At 39.0% G+C, this 22853-nt stretch overlaps 3 protein-coding genes and 1 pseudogene across 3 annotated transcripts; 3 read left to right on the top strand and 1 right to left on the bottom strand.

Annotated features, from left to right (window-relative positions):
* Positions 1-169: 169 nt before the first annotated feature.
* Positions 170-4637, top strand: LOC137722311 (DEAD-box ATP-dependent RNA helicase 3, chloroplastic). Its single transcript, XM_068461279.1, has 10 exons — positions 170-843; positions 1130-1266; positions 1351-1765; positions 2041-2139; positions 2378-2602; positions 2779-3156; positions 3432-3575; positions 3668-3763; positions 3850-4148; positions 4252-4637. Exons 1-10 carry the CDS (start codon positions 427-429, stop codon positions 4334-4336), a joined length of 2295 nt encoding a protein of 764 aa, XP_068317380.1. The 5' UTR covers positions 170-426; the 3' UTR covers positions 4337-4637.
* A 4-nt stretch (positions 4638-4641) lies between these two features.
* LOC137722312 (pentatricopeptide repeat-containing protein At4g38150-like) lies at positions 4642-5790 on the bottom strand. The gene has a single exon (XM_068461280.1). It carries the CDS (start codon positions 5733-5735, stop codon positions 4740-4742), a length of 996 nt encoding a protein of 331 aa, XP_068317381.1. The 5' UTR covers positions 5736-5790; the 3' UTR covers positions 4642-4739.
* Positions 5791-8036: 2246 nt separating this feature from the next.
* On the top strand, positions 8037-10747 carry LOC137722127 (leucine-rich repeat receptor protein kinase HPCA1-like; annotated as a pseudogene).
* Positions 10748-15823: 5076 nt separating this feature from the next.
* Positions 15824-22240, top strand: LOC137723691 (leucine-rich repeat receptor protein kinase HPCA1-like). The gene is made up of 19 exons (XM_068462884.1): positions 15824-16534; positions 16978-17101; positions 17214-17285; positions 17489-17563; positions 17669-17740; positions 17831-17992; positions 18106-18180; positions 18276-18347; positions 18446-18517; positions 18616-18684; positions 18776-18850; positions 18968-19039; positions 19126-19260; positions 19355-19821; positions 19908-20057; positions 20160-20299; positions 20390-20609; positions 20926-21161; positions 21504-22240. The coding sequence occupies exons 1-19, from the start codon at positions 16456-16458 to the stop codon at positions 22014-22016; spliced, it is 2880 nt and encodes a 959-aa protein (XP_068318985.1). The 5' UTR covers positions 15824-16455; the 3' UTR covers positions 22017-22240.
* Positions 22241-22853: the final 613 nt, after the last annotated feature.

Genomic DNA, 22853 nt, shown 5'->3' with positions numbered 1-22853 from the left:
CTTGGATAAAAAGGCAAAATGTAATAACGGCCGGGTAAAAAGGAAAGCCGGTTCTTCGGGTCGATCCGCAGTTTGAATTCCGACCCGACAAGAAATATCCGCTTTTCGGGGAGAAAATATTAACCGAGGTGGAGGTTTGGGAGGCCATACGTTCTCCAAAGGGCTGGACTGCGGCCTTATCTCCCTCACACTCTCACTCTCGCTCTCACTCCTCTGTCCCTTGTCTATATAAACCCACAGCGGCCGCTTTCCTCTCCGCTCTCAATCCTCCAGACCTAATAACGATATCTTCCGAGCCTCCCTCCCTCGTTATCCTCTATCTTCTTCTCTGAGGAATTTCAGCAAACGCCTTGCGTGCAAGGAGGAGGAAGAAGGAAGAAGCAGGGCGAAGAGAGCTGTTATACCATTTCTGCTGTAGTTGCAGAAATGACTTCTATCATCGGAGTTTCCTCTGTATATTCCCAGACTCCGTGCAGCGAGCTGTACAGAAGAGCTGCGCCGGCGGCGGCGACGACGAGTAGTGCTACTCTTTCGCTTGCGTTCCCGGAGAGGGCGCACTTCAACAGTGTTTTGAGAGGAAAGAGTGGGTTGGTTAGGCAGGGGTCCGGTGTCGTTTGTTCGGCAATTGCCACTCCGAACTCGGTGCTCAGTGAAGAGGCGTTTAAGGGACTCGGTGACTTTTCGAAGGACGGCCTCGACTCGGATTTGGAGTACGAGTCGGAAACCGAGCCGGGTTCTGCTGCCAGTGACGACGATGAGCTCGCCCTTTCCAAACTGGGTTTGCCTCAGCGGCTTCTTGATAGCCTTGAGAGACGTGGCATATCGAGCCTTTTCCCAATTCAGGTGCTTCATTTCTCTCTGTGGTTTTGCTTCTCTTATCTATTTCTTTGGATTTTAGTGCTAATTATACCATGAATTGATTGTAATTTAGTTTTTCTTGGAACCCTTTTGAGCATTATCCGTAAAATTATGTGTGTTATGATAAAAATGTAAGCCTTCTTCAGATTATAACAGTTTAAAAGATGCCCTAATAATCTAAACCCTAAACCCCGAGCCCTATATATGTATATATATGTATGTAGGTGTATGTAGTGGTTTAGTGATAGCTTTCTCTGTTGAAAATGTTTAGAGAGCTGTTCTAGTACCTGCACTTGAAGGTCGAGATATCATTGCGCGTGCCAAGACAGGGACTGGAAAGACATTAGCCTTTGGAATCCCAATACTCAAGCGTCTCACAGAAGATGATGAACAGGGAGGCTCTCATAGGTACCATTTGTGAAGCTTATTATTCACATTATATCAAAAGACATGTTCTTTTGAAAAATATGTGATAAATTTCTGTTTTTGTAGGCGGACTGGTTATCTTCCAAGAGTTTTGGTGCTTGCACCTACTCGGGAGTTGGCAAAGCAAGTCGAAAAGGAGATGAAAGAATCTGCACCTTATCTTAACACCGTCTGTGTCTATGGGGGAGTTTCCTACATAACTCAACAAAGTGCTCTCTCCCGTGGAGTTGACGTAGTTGTTGGAACTCCTGGTCGGATTATTGACCTGATAAACGGCAACACCCTCAAATTGGGCGAAGTTCAATATTTGGTACTTGATGAAGCTGATTCAATGCTTGCTGTTGGATTTGAGGAGGATGTGGAAGTGATTCTGCAAAAGCTTCCAGCTCAGAGGCAGAGCATGCTTTTTTCTGCAACCATGCCTGGTTGGGTGAAAAAACTATCGCGGAAATATTTGGACAATCCAATGACAATTGATTTGGTAAATGTCGTTCTTTTCTTTCTTTCTTCTGTTAAGTTTAAAACTTTCATTATTTGTATATCTGTCATTAGAATGTGGCATAGAGTGATGCCTAAAATATTTTTACTGGATATTGAACACTTAAAGCTGATGGAAGTTGTAGTTGTTTAAAGCAATGCGGTAGATATCAAATTGTAAAACAGGAAAAGCTAATTAATAAATTTTGCATCTTGTATGTTTGTAGAGTGGAAAGTGAGTCTTACATAATTCCTTTTCTACTTTGTTTTTTCCCAAAGGTTGGCGACCAAGACGAGAAGCTTGCAGAAGGGATCAAACTTTATGCTTTATCAACCACTTCAGCTTCAAAGAAGACCATTCTTAGTGATCTTATAACGGTAAGAGTTGGAACTCATTACTGACTTGTTTTGGCTCATACGTATGATATGTAGGTATCGAGTAGAGTTGCCTCTCTTTTTAATATGATCTTTAATGTTGTTGTGGTGTTTTCCTTTGAAAGTTGTTTAGTTTATGATAAAGATGGTGATGCTGATTATAATATGAATCTGCATAGCTCTAAATTACTTCAAAAAGGAAACATTTTCCACACAACTCTGAAGAATGTCATATCTTCAGGTGTACGCAAAGGGCGGGAAGACCATTGTATTTACACAAACAAAACGAGATGCTGATGAAGTCTCAATGTCATTAACAAGTAGCATAGCTTCTGAGGCATTGCATGGAGATATTTCACAGCATCAAAGAGAGAGAACATTAAATGGTTTTCGGCAAGGGAAATTCACTGTGCTCGTTGCCACTGATGTTGCATCCCGTGGACTTGATATTCCCAATGTTGATTTGGTAAGCTTGGGCTAATCAAATTTTTGGTATAGTTTTATGGATCCTTGTATATGTGTATACGAAACTATTACCACTCTGTATGCTAGAAATAGATTTAGATGTTTTCTTAATATATCAATTGCCAACACCTTGATAAGCCTTTGGCTGCAATAATTTTTTTTTTTTTTTCCTTCCAGGTTATCCACTACGAGCTTCCCAATGATTCAGAGACATTTGTGCATCGCTCTGGGCGTACTGGACGTGCAGGGAAAGAAGGTACTGCCGTTCTGATGTTTACTAACAACCAGAGGAGAACAATTAAAACGCTTGAGCGTGATGTGGGGTGCAAGTTTGAGTTTGCTAGTCCACCAACTATTGAGGAGGTTTTGGAGTCATCCGCGCAGCACGTGGTTGCTACTCTTAGTGGAGTGCATCCTGAATCTGTACAGTTTTTCACACCAACAGCACAGAGATTGATTGATGAACAGGGAACAAGTGCTCTTGCTGCTGCACTAGCACAGCTCAGTGGATTTTCTCGACCTCCATCATCCAAGTCCCTTATCACTCATGAGGCGGTAATAATTGAAGTCAATAAACGCTTAATTTTCTGTATAGTAGTCTATTTTCTTGAAATTTGGTGGAGCAGTAAGATGTTTTCAAATGCTCACTTATTTTCTTACTCATGATATCCTGTATGGTTCATTTTGAAATTAAATAATCACACACTCAAGTAAGATATTAAATACCGTAGAATGTGAAGTGCATCTTATTTTCCAGTTTTTTGGAGCATGTGTAATCTCAGCGCAGTTCTGGTATCGGTATATTAATCGAACTGTAAAATTATATGCAGGGATGGACGACATTGCAACTTATCCGAGATCCATCTTTTGCCAGAGGGTTCCTGTCTGCTAGATCTGTCACTGGGTTTCTTTCAGATGTTTATTCTACGGCTACTGATGAAGTTGGAAAAATACATATAATTGCAGATGAACGGGTTTGTATCTACAACATCTCATGTTTATTTTGATTAGTGCATCAATTCAATTCATTAAAACAAATTTTGAATTTTGATGGTGATAATATCAGATTCAAGGAGCAGTCTTTGATCTTCCAGAGGAGATTGCCAAAGAGTTGCTGACTAGGCAAATACCTCCTGGAAACACTGTTTCCAAGATATCCAAGGTTTACTTTTGCTTTTCGTCATTTTCTCACAACAGCAGCTTTTGCATGAAAAGCTACTAACATTGGTGTCGTGTGTGTGTTGGCAGTTGCCAGCCCTGCAAGATGATGGGCCGGTGAGTGACTACTATGGCAGGTTTTCAAGCAGAGATCGCCGAGGAGGAGGCCGTGGAGGAGGCCGGGGAGGAGGTTCTAGGGATCGTCAAGGATCATCAGGTGGTTTCAGAAGCTCCAGGGGTTGGGGTGGTGATGGTGGTGCCGACGATTCATTTAGGAGTAGTGGCCGAAGTTATGGATCTAGCAACAGCAGACCTCGGAGTCCAAGAAGCATTGATGATGATTGGCTTATTGGAGGCCAACGATCAAGCAGGTCACCATCCCGAGACAGGTATATTATCTTTTTACTTTCTCATACTTTCTCGTGTCAGAAATAGCACAATGAGAAATTCGCAATACATCAGTTAACACTGAAGTGGTATCTGAATTTGCAGTTTCAGAAGCTTTGGAGGTTCCTGCTTCAATTGTGGGCAGTCTGGCCACAGGGCATCGGATTGCCCTACCAAACAAGGATTCTAGACATGCTTCCTTAAACATCAGTTTTCCATCACCATTGGTGGGTTCCGTGCATGTTTAAACGTCAGTTTTTCAGCACCAATGGCGGGTTAGAAGCTGCTGCCACTGCCGGCAGGCATTGCTTTCTACTGTTTTGTGTTTGTGGGCTGTGCAATGTCAATGAGATTGGGAGATGCTCCTCCAGAGTCTTACAAGAAACGAATTGAACTGTACTTAGTTATAGGAATTATGTTTGAACTGCTCTCTCTCCCACTCATGTATTTTGTTTTGGCATTATAATCATTAAATGTACGTGTTCATTAAATTAGAATATCGCTCGAATTAAACTAGGATTTCATTTCAAATGCTAAACATTTCAATTTTCAACGAAGATGAACAGAGAACAAATGAAATGAGCAAAATCGATCTACTTGCCAAACAGAATGTTGATGACGGTTCTAGCTATAGGTCCTCTTTTGCTCTTAAGAACCTCCCTCACCGCCTTCTCGTCTGGTGCAAACCCCTTACCTTTCATCTCTTCCAGTAAGAACCTCCCCTCCTCCGCCCTATCCTGCCTCGCAAACCCCTCAAACACAGCCGTATACGTACCGGCATTAGGCCGCATTCCTTTCCCCATCATGTCCAGCAAATACTTCTTAGCATCCCCAGGAAAATTGCCAGGGTCGGCCGCGAGCGCCTTGATCAGCACACTGTAAGTGTAGGCGTTCGGGGCGACCCCAGAGGCCAACATCCGCAAATACACCTTCAAAGCCTCCTTCGTCTTTCCGGCATTGGCGTAGGCCTCAATGACGGCGGTGTGCGAAACGACGTCAGGCATATGACCCTTGTCCTTAATCTGAGCAAAGAGCTCCAAGGCCTCGTGGGTCAATCCGTCTTTAGACAATGCGTCGAACATCTTCACTGCATTGTTGGTGAGGCCGTCGCTCCGCATTTTGTGGAAGACTTCTTGCAAGTCCTTTGGGTCCTCCGGGTCCTCGACGGCGGGCTTCTTGCTGAAAGGGTCGTACGGTGGAGGGAGCTTCGACTTGTCGATCTCTTTCGCGGTGGCGGTTGGCGTAGTTTGGTCATCGTCTTCGTCGTCGGAAGGGAGGGAGAAGTTAACCTTGGTGTTGATTTTGGTGCTGGGTTCGCCGTCGCGGCTATGGCGACGGTGGTTTTCTGTGGTGGAATCGCAGCAGGAGCAGCTATGGCTCCGTCCTCTAAGGGTGTTATGGAAACGAAAAGGGGTAAGTGAAAATGGAAGAAGTGAACTCCTGTGATGGTTTTCTGAGACGGTTTTGTTGGAGTGGCTGGCGGCGGCTATGGCTATGAGGCGGGAGGAGACGGCGGAGTAGAAAGGATTAGACTTGGTGGTAGTAGATGCGAGAAGATGAAAGGCCCGAGATAGCAGTGTGCCTGCCATTGTTTTTCTCTTTGCGTTTGTATCGGTATGTGTCTTCGAGCCGTCGGATTTTGAGTTTCTGGTCTCTGTTTCCAATTTGTTCGAGAACGTTCCAATTTAGTTTAAACCTATCATGTAATGTCAAATATTAGGGAACTGGATCTTCTCCTCTAAACAGGATCCCTCTAAAAGTTATAATAATTGAATCAGGATCCTCTCCTGAGCAAATGGAGAGAATCATCATGACCAGGCCTATCGGGCCGTTCAATTTTTATTCAACGGCTACAAACAGGAGCCCCTCTAAAAGTTATAATAATTATAACCGTTGGATAAAAATTGAACGGCCGATGGACCTACTTAGGCATTTGCTCAGGAGAGGATCCTAATCCATAATAATTGCAGCCGTTAGATCAAATTTGAACGGTTCGGATGGGCTGCTCATGAAGATTCCCATTCTGAGCCAGGAGAGGATCCAATTCCAAATATTAGAATTAGGATCCTCGTCGGATCCTTTTTGTGAGGATTCTGGAGATCTGTAAATTGTATCCGTTTATCGTATATTGTGCGGTTAGAAATCATTTTAAATATTTTTATTTAAAATTAAACACAAACATAACTTGATAAAAACTGACTGCAAAATGTAAACGATACGATTCACAAATTCCTAGGATTATCACCAAAAAAATCCGGAGAGGATACTGTTGGCAAATATTAAAACACGTTTCGTTGTATGATAAGTTATGACACTGTCAATTTGGTATTTCCGTTTCATGTGAAACGTGTCACTAAAAGATTCGCATATGTATTTCAGTCTCTCCCTAACCACTATTATGCGATTCCTATAAATCTAACTTAGGACGTACAATGTAGAATATTAGTCTAGAATTCGTGGCCAATTATTCATCCTGCGGTGGTTTGTGCCCCTTCTACGTTGGTTTCGCAACACGTGACTTCCAATTAAGCGTGGGAGTAATGTGGCACACAGACATTTGCTAGTCCAATTTGCTTGTTCGTGTAATTTTGTCTTTGGACCTTTGCTTGTACAGTTTATAAGGCTGTTTGTTTCTTCTGATAATATATTTACCTTTTTAGCACTCAACGGAACCAATGAGAAAACTTTCATATACCACTCCTCAACCCTAGAATCTATCCTTTGTCAAGGGGTCAGGTGAGCTCATCTGTGATTCGATGTGGATGAGTGCACCATTAGGATTTAAAAAAAAAAAAAAAAAAAAAACCCTAAAAATAGTCGAAGACAACATACTTTGTTAACTACAAATCCTCGAGTTTAGATATTGTTCCTCCAATGATTATACTACCAAGTACTTCTTGGTGAGCTCTAATATGATTAGATTTATAGGTAAGCATCTCCTGTAAAATATGAACAATACCAAATTCCTCTAGAGTCAAAACTTCCATTTCTCTTACCCATTGTCCCCCTTACTTGGTCCTTCCTCATAACGGCTTGTTGTATATCAAGTGCATAATGTCCACTGGAACGTCCATGTATTTTATCATCAACTTGATGAATTAATTTCAAGATATAATATTATAACAAGTTGTTCAAAAGGATCTCCCATTTTTCCATCAAATATTCTGTTTTTTCCTAGATACTCAGGTTCAAATACCCATGGGGATTCACTGTTTGCTTACTGGCTTCATATAATTCAGAAAACACTAGTTTTCGATCATGTCAAATTGGAAGGATCACATCCATACAATTTTACACTTCTCGACAAATATAATCTGTTTCGGTACGAAAGACAAATGTGAAAGTCGGCAAAAATAATTTTGGGATGAAGGTTAGAAACTTCTATGCAATTTTTGTGCAGCAATTGGAAGAGTGGGAGTTAACCAATTACTGAACGGAAGAGGAGGGGGGGGGGGGGGGCGGTGGTAAAACTGAGAATATATCTTTTTGTATCTACAACTTTCGTCTAAGCGATAAAGTAGATTTTTTCAAATGTTGAACTTAAGAATCTTCGAAGTCTGCCGAATATACTCAATTTGCAAATATCGCTAAACATCTAGAAATTACATCCACTGGATCCATATTTAAGGCATTTCGCTTACTGTAATACGCAGGCGGCCGGTTGAAACGGTGAAAGTAACAACGGTACACTTCGTTTATATCAATTGAATTGACTTCCTTGCTCAGAAATTAATGAGCATTAATCTTAATTAATTACTGTAAACTAACTTTGTTTATATATACATGCATGTAACATGCCTTGAATGCATAGAGGAAGGGTGAAGTGAAGGGAAGTGAATTGTTGCCGAGTGCTTTTGACAAAAGGGCTTTTGAGAAAAGCAGTCCTAACCATGGCAACTGTGCGAATGCTGCTTTTTCTGGCTATCGTCTACTCTGCAGGGATTCATGTGATCGTCTCCCTTACAGACCTTAATGATGGTATTGTGTTGTCTTAAGCATCAATGTTAAATGTGTTCGTATATTTATCTCCGAGTTAAGCCTAGTGCAAAATGAGCATGCTGCAAATTTTATGTCTAAGAACTCCGTTAAGGTAGCGATTGATCGATTTATATGTGTATTGTTGCAGCTGCTGTACTCCAATCCTTGAAGGGGGCATGGCAAAATACACCTCCCAGCTGGGACAAGTCGAACGATCCCTGTGGTTTGCGCTGGGAAGGAGTCACCTGCAACGGTTCAAGGGTGTCTGCACTGTCAGTACTCTTGATCTTTCGTTGAGGTTTGCTAGCAACGATCACTTTACTGAACATATTTTCACATTTATGCGTAGGGCATTGTCAAGCACCGGTCTGAAAGGGGAACTTACTGGTGACATTGGGGGACTCACTGAATTAAGATCCATGTGAGTATGATTAATCCTGTTTTTGCAACAGCATTACGTTTGAAGCTGAAACGCTAACATTGCGCAGGGACCTTTCATTCAACCCTGGCCTCACCGGTTCTCTCTCTCCGCGACTAGGTGATCTGAAGAAGTTAAATGTCATGTAAGACCAAATGAGCGAGCAATCTTCGTATTTGGAACTTTTGAACATTGCGCATAAATTTTTTATATTGAATATGAAAAACTGATGACTCTTGCGATCATTTTAGGGTCCTAGCTGGGTGCAGCTTCAGTGGTAATATTCCAGATGAATTAGGCAATCTTGCAGAGCTAACCTTCTTGTAAGAATTGGAACTATTAAAAAGTTCGCTGTGATGACGGTAGTCTGATCTAATTATGCATTGTCTATCATGTGAGAAAGTTAAAATGCGCGCATGACAATGATGATAAACTTGAAATACTGTCACAATAGCATTCTCGGTTATGTTTCTTTTCCTATCTTTTTGTAAATCTTTGGTCCTTCTCAGGACTCTGAATTCAAATAACCTCACTGGTGTTATACCTCATCCTTTGGGTAAACTCTCAAACCTCTACTGGCTGGACCTGGCAAAAAATCAGTTGAGCGGACCTATCCCTATTTCGACCTCTACTTCCCCAGGCTTAGACCTCCTGCTTAAGGCTAAACACTTGTGAGTATCCATCCAATTCCTAGTTCTTCTCAACTGTGAAATAATGAAAAGTTTTGATTTGGATATTCTGCCACTGCATATTGCATAAGCATTACACTGGTTTGATGAATGCGCAGCCATTTGAACGAGAACCAGCTTTCAGGTTCCATTCCGCCCCAACTTTTCAGCTCCGAGATGACACTGATAGACTTGTAAGTCCATGACATGTACATGTTTTTGTTCGGTATTTTCGGTCATCTAACCGCTTGTCATTCTTCAACCGCAGGTTTTTAGACGGAAATAGGTTTAGCGGTTCTATTCCAATAACATTAGGACTTGTTCACACTCTTAAAGTTCTGTAAGTAAAAAACTGTCTTCAATTTGTTCTTCTTCCACATACAAGTATCTGTTTCTTGACATATTCGGAATCAAAACTTTCCTGTTTGTAACAGTCGGCTTGATGGAAATCTTCTGACGGGAATTGTTCCATCGAATCTTAAAAACCTTACAAATGTCTATGAATTGTAAGCATCAATCTTGTGATCTGCAATGTTCTTTTTTAACCATAATCTTTTTGGTCATGTTTAAGCCCAACTTTGACACCCTAAGCCGAAAAGTGCTTACAGTTGTTAATCACATTTCACATGATTCACATTCTCTTCCAGAAATTTAGCCCGCAACTCCTTGACAGGCCCTTTACCGGACTTAAGTGGAATGAATCTCCTCAATTATGTGTGAGTAGATTACGGGGAGCTGCCGTTTCCAGTTTAAAGTTTCGACATTCCTGCAAGATTTTCTGCTGTTGAACTGAAAAATGTAACAATTTTACTTTCAGAGACCTTAGCAACAACTCGTTCGACGCGTCAGAAGCTCCGCTTTGGTTCACAACCATACCCACACTCACCACTTTGTAAGTCCTTAGAGGTTTGCATAAGATTTTCATTGTATCTCTTCGCAAGTCTTAGAATACGTAACTTCGAAAACTTGTTGAATTCTTTTGGTGGAAATCTCTGCTATGTTATGGCAACAGGGTAATAGAATTTGGATCACTTCAAGGGACTCTACCGGAGAAGCTTTTCGGCCTTCCAGAATTACAGCAAGTGTATGTTTTAGAGAGAACACTCGACGAAAACATGTATCAAGTTTTAACTGTAATTATGGGGCCGTTTGATAATCATTTCCTTCGAAACTGATCATTCATATTCTCCTAACTCTTGACAGGAAACTGAAAAACAACTCGTTTAACGATACGTTGAACATGGGAGATAACATCAGCAAACAACTGCAGCTTGTTGATCTGCAGTACAATCAAATTTCCAAAGTAACTCTTGGTTATGAATACAAAAATGAACTAATGTGAGACAGTTCATGGTTCTTGATCTCTTTTGATTTCTATGATATTGTGTATGCATTTTCCGCTCACAATCACTTTTGGTTGACACTTTCACATGTTGCAGACTTTTCGGCAACCCAGTATGCAACGGTTCGGGTGCCCCAAATCTTACTTTCTGTCAGCCTCCCCATCAAGCTACAAAATCTTAAGGGGTTTAAATAAGCGATATTTCACAAGAGTTGACTAGAACAGTGCGCTACCATCAGCACTTCGTTTGATTCTTTATTCTGTAATTAAAATTAAATTAAAACGTCACTCAATAAAAAAATGAGAGCTTTCGTCAACATTGTGAAATGGGGAGTTATATATTCAAGTCTTTTCTCTCCTCCTTATCTTCCATGTGTTCTTTACAACGCGTGTTATAAACTCGTGCTTTGAAAAGTTCCATTCCACATGAAATGCCTTCTGGCCAACTGCGAATATTTTGAAAAGGTCAAAAGCAGCTTTTAGCTGTTGTTTCTACTCAAATGTCAACAAAGTTCCATTCCACATGAAATGCCTTCTGGCCAACTGCTAACGTTTTGAAAAGGTCAAAAGCATCTTTTAGCTGTTGTTTGTACTCAAATGTCAACACAAGTAGAGCTGAGATATTTATGGTTTAATTAGGATTTGACTTTTGTATTTGCTATTTTTTTCTTCGAGAAATGACATTCTGCAGTGGTGCAAAATAGTTATGTTTGTGCCTTCTGGTACGTTTTCGAATTTTACCGATTTTTCTCTCCCTAAGGTTGTCTCCAACGGGAGGGTGGAAACAAAACAAAACCCCAAATTTTTGGGTCCAAATCATTTGTAATAGGTGTAGTTTGAGTGTGGGGTGGGTATTTGGATCTCCCATCCCCCATTAAGATTTCTTGTGGGCCAAGGGCCCCATGCAACTTTACTCCATCACGTGAAACAAGGCCACACGGATCCTACGCAACAATATTCTCTGCGGTCGAGTGCACGACAAACATGGGTTTTACGGCCCAGATTGGAGCGCCATTCGAATCCAATGGTTGTAACGCCTCATGGGTTATGTTCCAGTGTGGCGTGGCAGCTATATCATTTTTAAATTCAATGGCTCAAATTTAAATGCAACTGTCAAAATAACATTATTTATATCCAACACCAAAACTATGTAAATACACATCCATGTGTTCATTAATCCATTAAAATTTCAATTTTCTTAACAATTTTTATTTTTTTGTTCAGAATTTGAATTTTTTTACATCAAAATGTTTGCAAAAATAAAACAACATAGATTATACAAAAAATAATTCCAAAATTATTAACAAAAAAAAAATCAACTAAATATAAAAGATTAACAAATTATAAAGTTGAGGGTGGAAATTATAGGTGTCTTACCGTTGAAGCAAAAAAAATGTCTAACCTCAAGTGTCGAACTCACTATTGCTGGCAGTAGCAATGCTAATACTGGTTTAGGTGTTCACAACACAGATGTAGGCCAGCAACGTTTGGTTTGGGATGAAAGGATTCTTTGCCATCCAAATGGAAGTAGATATTTTTGTGTCAATTGTCTCTCCTATCCAAACGTCAATTTAGTTGCAAGATCAGGGAAGTATCAAGTGTCCCTCCTCACTTGGATAAGAAGTATAGTTATTGCAACATGCTCATTGTCACGAGAACAATTTACATGAAACGAGTGTTGCTGTGAGTCAACGTTTTTCATATTTATTGTAAATTTGTAATTTCTTTATGGATAGGGATTTCCTCCTTGATTAGGGATTTCATGTATCTTGTACTTATATCAATCTTCCTCGAGACAAGAATATACAATAATTACCCTAAAATTCTCATACAATTTTATAGCCAACTACTAGCTACTGTGACGTTACGGTCCAATAATACATTCTCACATATATGAAAAAAAGCCTTATACATGACAATGTAATATTATATCAGGATGCATAATAGTGATAAACTTGTTCGATGTATGTCTTCCTCCATACCAACCATATGTATAGAGAGAGGAATAGGCTTTTAGCTACTTATGAGTTGGAATTAAACTTGGGATGTTGACTTTATTTACATAAGTGGCTTTTAGGGTGATGAATCAAACTCAAAATCTCATTTACAGGAGTAAATATGTCCGCTTGGTGGCTTGATTTGGAACTAATATCTTACTGTTTCGTGAACTTATAAATGCTGAGACTCAAAACTTATTATTTTACACAAAACTTAATCATTTGACAGGATGAACCTTTGTCCAAACGATGCCAAAAAGTCAACAATTACAAGTCATTGGCAATTGTTGGAGCTGAGTTAATTGTGATTTTGATCATTTGACATAAGACCTTAATCAAATAGTACCGTGTATATGTACGACTTAGTCATCAATGTCTCTGTTGCAGTCTCTGTCATTAGTCGTAGACTTAAAAGTTTAGCCAACAGGATCCTATCCGAATCATTTTGGTGAAGTTTTTGAAGGTTCGTGAATCGTGTTTGTTCATTGTAAATCGTGTGGTCAGTTTTTGTCAAGTGCTAGTGTTTGTGTTTAATTTTAAATAAAAATATTTAAAATGATTTCTAACCACACAATATATGATGAACAGACACGATTCAAGGATCTTTGGGATACTCACAAAGAGGATTCGACGAGGATCCGAATTCAAAGTTTAACACTACAAAGCATTAGGCATAGACCTAAAGTCTAGAAGGCTTATGGATGCATCTAAGACTCATTTGGAGGCGACGTCTTTCAGGCTCTTACGTTATAGCGATATCATATGTTTTTGGTTTTGTTTTTACAAATCAAGAATAGAATCTTAAACCTTCAAAGCAAGAGTGATACTCTTAACTAAATGAGCCACAACTGTTTGTGATATTGCCTTCAACTTAATCACAATTAAATGTTTTGTCTCAAACTATCTCAATTCAGCGTAAGGCAATTAGGCCAACTCAATATTGGATACGTTACAACCACTAGAGGGGCCTAGTGGTTGTGGACGAATTCCAAGTTCGTATTTCATATGGCACCTCTTGGATTTGATTCTTGACGTTGGTGAATCATAAGACGGTAGCCAATGAGAGTCTTAAATGTCTTTATGAGTCTGCCCTCGAAAGATGAACTATAGTAGTGAAGCTACTAGCGAGTCCCCTTTATAAAAAAAATAGATATGATACATATGTACAATAATTGTTCATGGTTGATGGCCTCTGCTACTTATTTAGGCATGTGAACAACGCACACGTAGGAAAGGAGAGAATTAAACTCCAAGTTTCAATCACAAAGTTAAATACTTTTCACTATTCAAGCTCCAAATCTCTTCCAAAATGGTGCGTTTTTTATTCCCTAGCTTGAATTTTCTTTGTGAACGAAAAACCCTATCGTTGGAGTTGTTCTTATTGGTGGGTGTTAGACGGCAATTTGGACTTGGTCTGTGTATTTGGTCTTTGACTCACTAAAAGAAAGAATTTTCTTTGTTGCAGTGAATTTGGATATTTTATTTATTAGACAGTCTCGGTTAAGGTGGTTTGACCATGAAAAATGAATGCATATACGGATATTCCGGTTAGAAAATGTGATTATGAGACAAAGGCTTAGGGCAAAATAAGTAGAAGAAGACTTGGAAAGAAACTTTAAGAAAAACCATAGAGTATTTGAAGCTAACGCAAGACGTAGCGCAAAATCGAGCGCAGTAACGTTCTAGGATTTATATAGCCGACTTCACTTACTGAAATAAAGTTTTATTGTTGTTGTAGACACAGTTGCAGTCTAGAAATCTTCTGTTTCAATAAGATGTAAATTTTTATTCGACAATCATGGGCATCTCATCTTTGATGAAATATGCTTGAATGCTAAGAAAACAAAAGGAGAAGAAGACCCTACCTTCATAAAAATGGCCTCAACCGTCACCACCACCTAGTGGAGGCAATGACATTAGTTAGACACACCATAGGCCGTCCTTCCTCCTTACTCCTCTTATCCATTTCTTACGAAAACTGGTTCCTAGTTGCAGATAAATTAGGGTTTAACTTATATGTTGTTTTAATGCCATGTATTTCTAATATACGAGAGAAACTTGTTTGCAAGGACGCTATTGGTGGCATCTTTGTTAATAACGTGTGGTCATGTGTTATACCTTGTTCAATATCTTTTAAGCCTATAATGCGTCCTCGTATATTTTAGTGTGTTGACCTAGACATGAATACAATCAGTTTACCAAACTGATTGCATGTAAGTTCTTCTCATTTAAGACGGACGATGCATTTAAGAAAGAATGACTCTATAAACAATTACTATATATATATATATATATATATTGTTTGAGTCCTTACATATAAATAGTTATTTTTCTTCCAAATGAACATCTTTAAAAAAAAATTATTTGATTTAGAAATCCTTTAGTTATTCATATGAATCACACAATTTGATGGTTCATAATAAGGATGTTACTTGTTATCATGACTGCCGATTGGTCTGGCATATGTGGATGACTAAATGATGTCCAAACGAATGAATTTTTGTAGAGATGATTGTTAGATGGTAATAAAAAGAATGAACAATTCCGATAATAATATGACAAAATTATATCATGTCATGTTTGAAGGGGGAAGAATAACCTCATGTATTGTCTATTAATTTTAATTGGTCAAACTGATTATTTTTTAAATTACAATTGTTTGATTATCGATATTTGATCATTATGTCCTTATCATGTGATCGATATATCATTATTTAATTTTGATTAGTTCTGAACATATTAGATATTTCCTTAGAAAACGACCAAACCGTGTTCATTATTTCATTAGTAAATTGTAGCAATGATCCCTCAATTTTAATCAAATTAGAGCAGTGGTTCATCAACTAAAAATTCATTACCATTGGTCCCTCAACTCATCAAAATGTATTTTTAGTTAAGGAACTCTTGCTCCAATTGAGTTAAAGTTAAGAGATTATTGCTAAAATTTACCCTTATTTCATTCAACAAGAAAATGGATGAAACCAGGAATCGGTCCCAGCCGGAGGAGGAGGAGCCCGTCGCCTTGAATTTCATGTCAGCGTTTTGGGACCCACCTCCACCTAAAGTCTGTAGACATTGAATCGCCCAGTTTAATTTGCAAGTTGCAATCTTAATTAAATCTAAATTTAATTTGCAAGTTGTAATCTTAATTAATTTTCATAATTTAATTGAGAGTCCCTTTTGGTCATATACCCAAAAGAAACCTGCTTTGCTTGTTCATATTGCTGCCTACACTGTATTTGGATTATGCGTTTTGTCCTCTCAAATTGCGCGGGCGGAGGAAACGGTAAAACCTCCCTTTTTATTTAATTAATTTAATCACTTTGTTTTATTAGTTTAATTTAATCTAATTATACGCTAATGGAATATGATTACGATATAGAGTGATGAGATGATGGTTGGTTTTTGCTCTGGACTAAATCAAATTGCTTTGGCTTCTAAGACAAGGCTTAAATATTTAAAAGAAGCTGAAAGAAGCCAGCCCTAAACCTTTCTCTCTTTTGTTGCTCTCTCTCTCTCTCTCTCTCTCTCTCTCTCTCTCTCTAGATATTGTAGCCTGCAGGGTATTTTTTTTGGAGATAATTGAAAGAACCCAACTCAGGAAATCCAGCTTCATTGCTCAGAAATAAGCAGAGCGTCCAAAAAAAGCACTTTTTTGGTTGCTTGGTGGGAACATGGAGATTTAGCATCTACATGCATGCGTGGGACTCTTAATTTTCTTCATTAAATTTCCAACCATCCAAGTGGTGTGTTAGGTGGTATGCAGATGCAGTGGAAGAAGATATGTTTGAAGAGTGCTTTTTTTGACATTTCAAGGAAGTAAAATTTTGTACAAATGTGCTTTTCGGCTTCTGCTTACTAGCTGATCGGCCTCACAGATTCACACACAAATTTCCCAAGGCAACCATGCGGCTGCTGCTGCTCTTTCTGGCTTTCTGCTTCTCTGGAATTCATGTGATCTCTTCTTCTACACACCAAGATGATGGTATGTATAGTCTTAAATATCAATATATATACACACATATATATATATATATATTTATTGATCTCTTAATTCATGGGAAAATTGGGTTTTGTGTAGTTTCTACTTTTGGTCTACAATTTCAAAGTTACCTTCATATCCGTTGACTTGAGAGATCACATGTTATTATATGGGTTTTCTGTAGTTTCTTCCTATTCTCTGGGACGATATTCCAAATCAATCATCTGTTATTATATGGGAAAGTAAAAACTGATGACACAGTGTGATTGGTTTGGGATATCAGTATTATGCATCCTTGGTGTAGATTCTTTCGTGTGTGAACTTAGCGATTAGTCCATTTAATTTCAGTCTAATGTGAATTATTTTGAAGTTTTGGTTAAATTTCGTTCTAAACCCTCATTGTTCCTATTAAGGGAGTTTATTGATTTCTAAGTTTGTTGATCCAGCTAATGCACTCCAATCCTTGAGGCAGATATGGAGCAACGTTCCACCCAGCTGGGACAAGTCAAACGATCCATGTGGGGAGCGCTGGGAAGGCATCACTTGCAGCGGTTCGAGGGTGACTGCATTGTGAGTGTTGTTCATCTTCAAATTCTGATGTGATCGTTGTAATTACGAGCATTCTTGCTTACTTTCTTAATCGGATTTTGAACCAGAACCTCTTCTGATGTTCATTGTGCAGGGGATTATCAGGAATGAACGTGGAAGGAAAAATTGAAGGTGACATCGCGGGGCTCTCTGAGTTAAGATTTTTGTGAGTGTGATTGTTCCTCCTTTCATACCAGCATTATGTTTGCAGTATATTATGAACTGAGCAACAAACAACAAATTTGATGTCTGATTATAAAAATTTGCATAAAACATGTTTGTTTTTGCAGTCTCAGTTATTTTGTTTAGCTCAATCTTGATTAGGGATGGAATTCTTTTTGTAACGAAGCTGATACATTAACATTGCAGGGATCTTTCATTCAACAAACGCCTCACCGGTTCTCTCTCTCCACGATTAGGGGATCTGAGCAATCTAAACAACCTGTAAGAACAATTTACCAAGCAATTTTTCACATCTGCACCTTTTGAACTTTATGGAACATGAGTTTTTATATCGGATAATTATACGAGACTGTTTCCATCTTTTAGGATCCTAGCTGGTTGCAGCTTCAGTGGAACTATTCCAAGTGAATTGGGGAAACTTGGAGAGCTAACCTTCCTGTAAGAATTGGACTAATTATTCGTACTGTTAGTGCAAACCAATATGATGTTTTTCTTTTCCCAAGTTTATTTAACTTTGGTTTTTCTCAGGGCTTTGAATACGAATAACTTCACCGGCAGTATACCTGCTTCTTTGGGTAATCTCTCCAACCTCTATTGGCTGGACCTGGCTGACAATCAGTTGACTGGACCTCTCCCAGTTTCAAGCAGCACTACCCCCGGCTTAGACCAACTGTTTAAGGCTCAACATTTGTGAGTATTTTCCGTTTTGAAACTCTCTCCATTCTGAAAAGAAAATGAAATTCTAGTAAGGATTATGCCACTGCTTATTGCATAAACAGTAAACAGATTATATGAATTTGCAGCCATTTGAACCAGAACCAGCTTTCAGGTACCATTCCACCCACACTTTTCAGTTCCAAGATGATACTGATCCATGTGTAAGTTGATCCGAACGATCAGTTTCTAATTTGTCCGGATCCTATCTATCAGTTTATGTTCTATACTTAAACTGCTTGTCATTCTTTATTTGCAGATTGTTTGATGGAAATAGATTCACTGGGACTATTCCATCAACAATATTTTCCGTTCAGACTCTCGAGGTTCTGTGAGTGAAAAGCCATCTTGATTTTTCTTTTTCTTCCACATTTAAGTGTATCTGCTTCTTGACACTTATTAGACTAAAACCGTTCTTTTCTGCAACAGTCGGCTTGATAGAAATGCTCTGACGGGACCAGTCTCCTCAAGTATCTCCAACCTAATAAATCTCAGTGAATTGTGAGTACAAACTCTACAAGAAAATACTTTGGTGTGCTTTTACCATAATCTTAGTGATGGTTAATCAGCTTTTACACGGTTTTTATATTCTCTTCCAGAAATTTCGCGGTCAACAATTTGAACGGCTCTTTACCCGACCTAACTGGATTGAATGCCCTCCATTATGTGTGAGTATATGGCGTGGAGCTGTCATTTTCAGCTTCAATTTTCTGAGTTTTTCTTGTGTTGTACTGATAAATCCTAATGATTTTGCTTCAGAGACTTTAGTAACAACTCGTTTGATCCATCAGAAGCTCCGCTTTGGATCTCAACCTTGCCCTCTGTCACCACTATGTAAGTCCGATGGTGGTTACACGAAAATGTCTTGGTATATATTGATGAGTCATGGATAAGGACAGTGAAAACTTTATTGTGATATCATTTTGAAATTATTTACTGTTATGATGCCAGCGTTTTAGAAAATGTAGCACTTCAAGGGACTGTGCCAGAGAGGATGTTCAGCAAACCGTCATTGCAGCAAGTGTAAGTATAAGGAGAATAACGGAATAATTCATCTACGTGCTGCGATTTCAATAAACCGGTCATTCATCTTTTCTGTGACTCGACAGGAAACTGAAAAACAATGCGTTTAACGGCACATTTAACATGGGTGATAACATCAGTCCGCAACTGACGCTTGTTGATCTGCGGAACAATAAGATTGAGAAAATAACTCTGGGTTATGAGTACAAAAATACATTAATGTAAGACAGTTCACAGGCCTCGATCTTAATTTTCTATGATGCTCTGTATTTTCATGGGACAATCATTCTTAGTTGTGACTTTTCCATATTGCAGACTGGTTGGGAACCCATTGTGCAATGAATCTAGCTCGAGTTCGTTCTGTCAGCCTCCACAATCAAATACAAAACCGTATGCTACTAGCACGGATTGTCCATCGATTAATTGCCCCGGGGGTCAGCAGCCAAGCCCGCAGAGTTGTCAATGTGGATATCCTTATGAAGGAACACTGGATTTCCGAGCGCCCTCTTTCGGGGAATTGACAAATATGACTCTGTTTCAATCCCTAGAAACGAGCCTATGGCTGCACCTTAACCTCACTCCCCATTCAGTGTCACTTAATAACCCTTTCTTCAACACCGATGACCATCTTCAAATAGATGTGGCTCTCTTTCCACCTACTGGAACATATTTTAATAGGTCTGAGATTATCAGGATTGGTTTTGACATGAGCAATCAGATTTACAAGCCGCCACACGGGTTTGGACCCTTCATTTTTATTGCAGCTCAATATAATTTCCCAGGTAATTTTAAATCACAGTGTTCATGTACACTTTCCCTGCATTAGAAGATCAATTAAACTGACAGTAAAAAACCCGAATTGTTTCAGACACGCATACAAGATCTATGAGCACTGGTGTTATTGTTGGGATATCAGTTAGTTGTCTCATTCTTGTTGTGGGCCTCGTGGTAGTAGGAATTTACGCCATTAGGCAAAAGAAACGTGCGGAAAGAGCCATTGGTTTAAGCAGACCTTTCGGTGAGTAACCATTCCTGTTGTGGATGATTTGTAGACTGAGATTCTGTCATTAATACTAGATACTGTTCAGCTTATATTCACTACTCTCTTCTTATCTTCCAGCTTCTTGGGTGCCAAGCGGAAATGATAGTGGCGGTGCACCACAGTTAAAGGGAGCAAGATGGTTTTCGTATGATGAGCTTAAGAAGTGCACCAATAATTTCTCTGACAGTAATGAGATAGGATCTGGCGGCTACGGGAAGGTATATATACAACTCATTCAGTAACATCTATGAAATTGTGCTTGAAGGTAAAAGAATTTTTTTCTTTACTTTTCGGTTGGCTATCCATAGGTTTACAGGGGCATGCTTTCTGATGGACAAGTGATAGCAATCAAAAGAGCCCAGCAAGGATCAATGCAGGGAGGCCTCGAGTTCAAGACTGAAATTGAGTTGCTCTCTCGCGTTCATCACAAAAATGTCGTTGGTCTTTGGGGATTCTGTTTCGAACAAGGAGAGCAGATGCTGGTTTACGAGTTTATGCCTAATGGAACACTTAGGGAAAGCTTGTCAGGTCAGTTCTAGATTTTACTTCTCGCTAATTCATATTTTTAGTTTTATGTTATTGGAAGTTGGAGGTTATCGGGACTCTCATTGCCGCAATCCTTGTCATTTAGGGTTAGTGTTTTACCCTGGATACTTAGTCATGATGTTCTTTTCCTTCAATTAATCTGTTTCTTCACTCCTCTTCTCTATATATGTTTGAGTCCTTGTAAAGTGTTTCCTTACGTAAAAAATACACAACACCTCTAAATTTTCCACATATGTGTTTCATTTAGTACCATTGATTTAACACGTAATGATAAGCTTTGTTTTAATATGAGTTGCAGGGAGATCTGGTATTCATCTCGATTGGAAGAGGAGACTCCGAATCACTCTTGGCTCGGCAAGAGGACTGGCTTACCTACATGAGCTTGCAAATCCTCCTATAATTCACAGAGATGTGAAGTCCACCAATATTCTATTAGATGAACATTTAACGGCGAAGGTTGCAGATTTTGGCCTGTCGAAGCTCGTCAATGACAGCGGAAAAGGACATGTCTCGACTCAGGTCAAGGGAACAATGGTAAGTTTACAATTAAGCATTTCGAATGTTATCATTTATAACTACCTAAAATGTTGGAACCCATTTGTCTCACATCGGACAGAGGGAAGGAGAAAGAGTACTTTACATAGAATTACCCCACTCTAACTAATACCGAGGCCTTTTGTAATAAAACCCCACACCTGAGGATTGGGCAGGTGGTAAAGTGGGGACAATATCGGTGTTGTTGGAGTGGGCCCTCGGCCCGTCAACCTGAAAAATTCTACTTAAAATGTGATCTGCTAGCTTAAGCACTAAGCCTGAAAATCGTGATTTCCAGTTTCAACATTTCTTGTATAGTAAGTTTATTGTCTACACTTTCAGGGCTATCTGGATCCTGAGTACTACATGACTCAACAATTGACCGAGAAGAGCGATGTATACAGCTTTGGAGTCGTTATGCTTGAACTGATAACTGCTAGGCAGCCAATCGAGAAGGGAAAATACATTGTCCGCGAGGTACGATTGGTGATGGACAAGAATGACGAAGAGCATTACGGTTTGAGGGAGTTAATAGATCGAAACATTAGGAACTCAGGAACTCTTATTGGGTTTGGGAGGTTCTTGGAGCTAGCCATGCAATGCGTCGAAGAATCATCTGCAGATCGTCCCACGATGAGTGAAGTTGTGAAGGCTATCGAAACCATTCTGCAGAACGATGGTTTGAACACAAACTCAACATCGGCATCTTCATCAGCCACAGAGTTTGCAGCATCAAAAGTTGCTCCGAAACATCCCTACAACGATGGCTTGCGGAAAAAGGAATTCAATGACAGCACCGGCTCCTTTGATTACAGCGGTGGATACACTGTTTCAGCGAAAATCGAACCCAAGTAGTAATTATGGAGTGCAACGAAGTTGTGTTAATTAGTTTCTTGTTTCGTATTGTAATTTTCTTGATTTCAACTGACAAATAGGCATGTAATATTTTTACGTTGTGTCTTTAGATCTTTTGGATTTGATGCAAGACTTCTTTAAACGTGCTTTCTAACATTTCTTCCAGGAAAAAGATTGTTTGAAAACTCAAACAGTTGAATTTTTACTGAAAGTTTGAGCTAACACTCACGATTTGTAATCGGGTTTGCGATTATCCAAAAATAATTGTAAAATTTACTTTTGGCTGTCATTTTCGCTGCAGACGTAGCTTTTAAAAATTTATGTAGGACGTTTGAGAGATGTTCCGACTGTCAAAACGGATCTGATCGTGGTCACAAATATTTTTGGTTGATTTTTACTATTTTTTTTTGTCAAACGATAAATTTTGTTAGAATAGTTATCGACGGAGTTTGATCTCACTTCGTCATGCAAGAACTCAACCAATTTTCAAGTTGTAGTAAAATGCCACTTATTTCACAAGATTAAATATTCAATTAAAATACTACGTAAATTAATAAATGGTGAAATTGCTTACAAATGGTTTAAAACTCAATGGTCGCAAAAGTAGGTGAGTGTTACTCAATAATCACATTTTTACAAAAAAAAAAAAACAAATGAAAATATTAGCAAGCATGCATCAACAATTAAGCGTTCGTTTGGAAGCTTTTAAAATAGTTGAAAGCACTTTTGATTAAAATATTTTTGAAACCATTCTTAATAAAAATGCAAGCAAATTCTAGAAATCTAAAAACATTTTCATTACAAACGCTTTCAGCCGTTATTTTAAAAGCACTCTCA

This window comes from Pyrus communis, chromosome 17, assembly GCF_963583255.1.
Source record: "Pyrus communis chromosome 17, drPyrComm1.1, whole genome shotgun sequence".
Classification (NCBI taxonomy): Eukaryota; Viridiplantae; Streptophyta; class Magnoliopsida; order Rosales; family Rosaceae; genus Pyrus; species Pyrus communis.
Note: the sequence above shows the minus strand (reverse complement) of the source record. Positions and strands in the feature narration are given on the sequence as shown.

What these genes read in the sequence shown, in the direction of transcription:
- LOC137722312 (XM_068461280.1), bottom strand. Translation starts at nt 5,735, where the DNA reads ATGGCAGGCACACTGCTATCTCGGGCCTTTCATCTTCTCGCATCTACT.
- LOC137722311 (XM_068461279.1), top strand. Translation starts at nt 427, where the DNA reads ATGACTTCTATCATCGGAGTTTCCTCTGTATATTCCCAGACTCCGTGC. An exon ending in GAACAGGGAGGCTCTCATAG is followed by an intron (nt 1,267 to 1,350) that starts GTACCATTTGTG and finishes CTGTTTTTGTAG; the next exon opens with GCGGACTGGTTATCTTCCAA. An exon ending in AGGTCACCATCCCGAGACAG is followed by an intron (nt 4,149 to 4,251) that starts GTATATTATCTT and finishes CTGAATTTGCAG; the next exon opens with TTTCAGAAGCTTTGGAGGTT.
- LOC137723691 (XM_068462884.1), top strand. Translation starts at nt 16,456, where the DNA reads ATGCGGCTGCTGCTGCTCTTTCTGGCTTTCTGCTTCTCTGGAATTCAT. An exon ending in AAACCGTCATTGCAGCAAGT is followed by an intron (nt 19,040 to 19,125) that starts GTAAGTATAAGG and finishes GTGACTCGACAG; the next exon opens with GAAACTGAAAAACAATGCGT. An exon ending in TGGTTTAAGCAGACCTTTCG is followed by an intron (nt 20,058 to 20,159) that starts GTGAGTAACCAT and finishes CTTATCTTCCAG; the next exon opens with CTTCTTGGGTGCCAAGCGGA.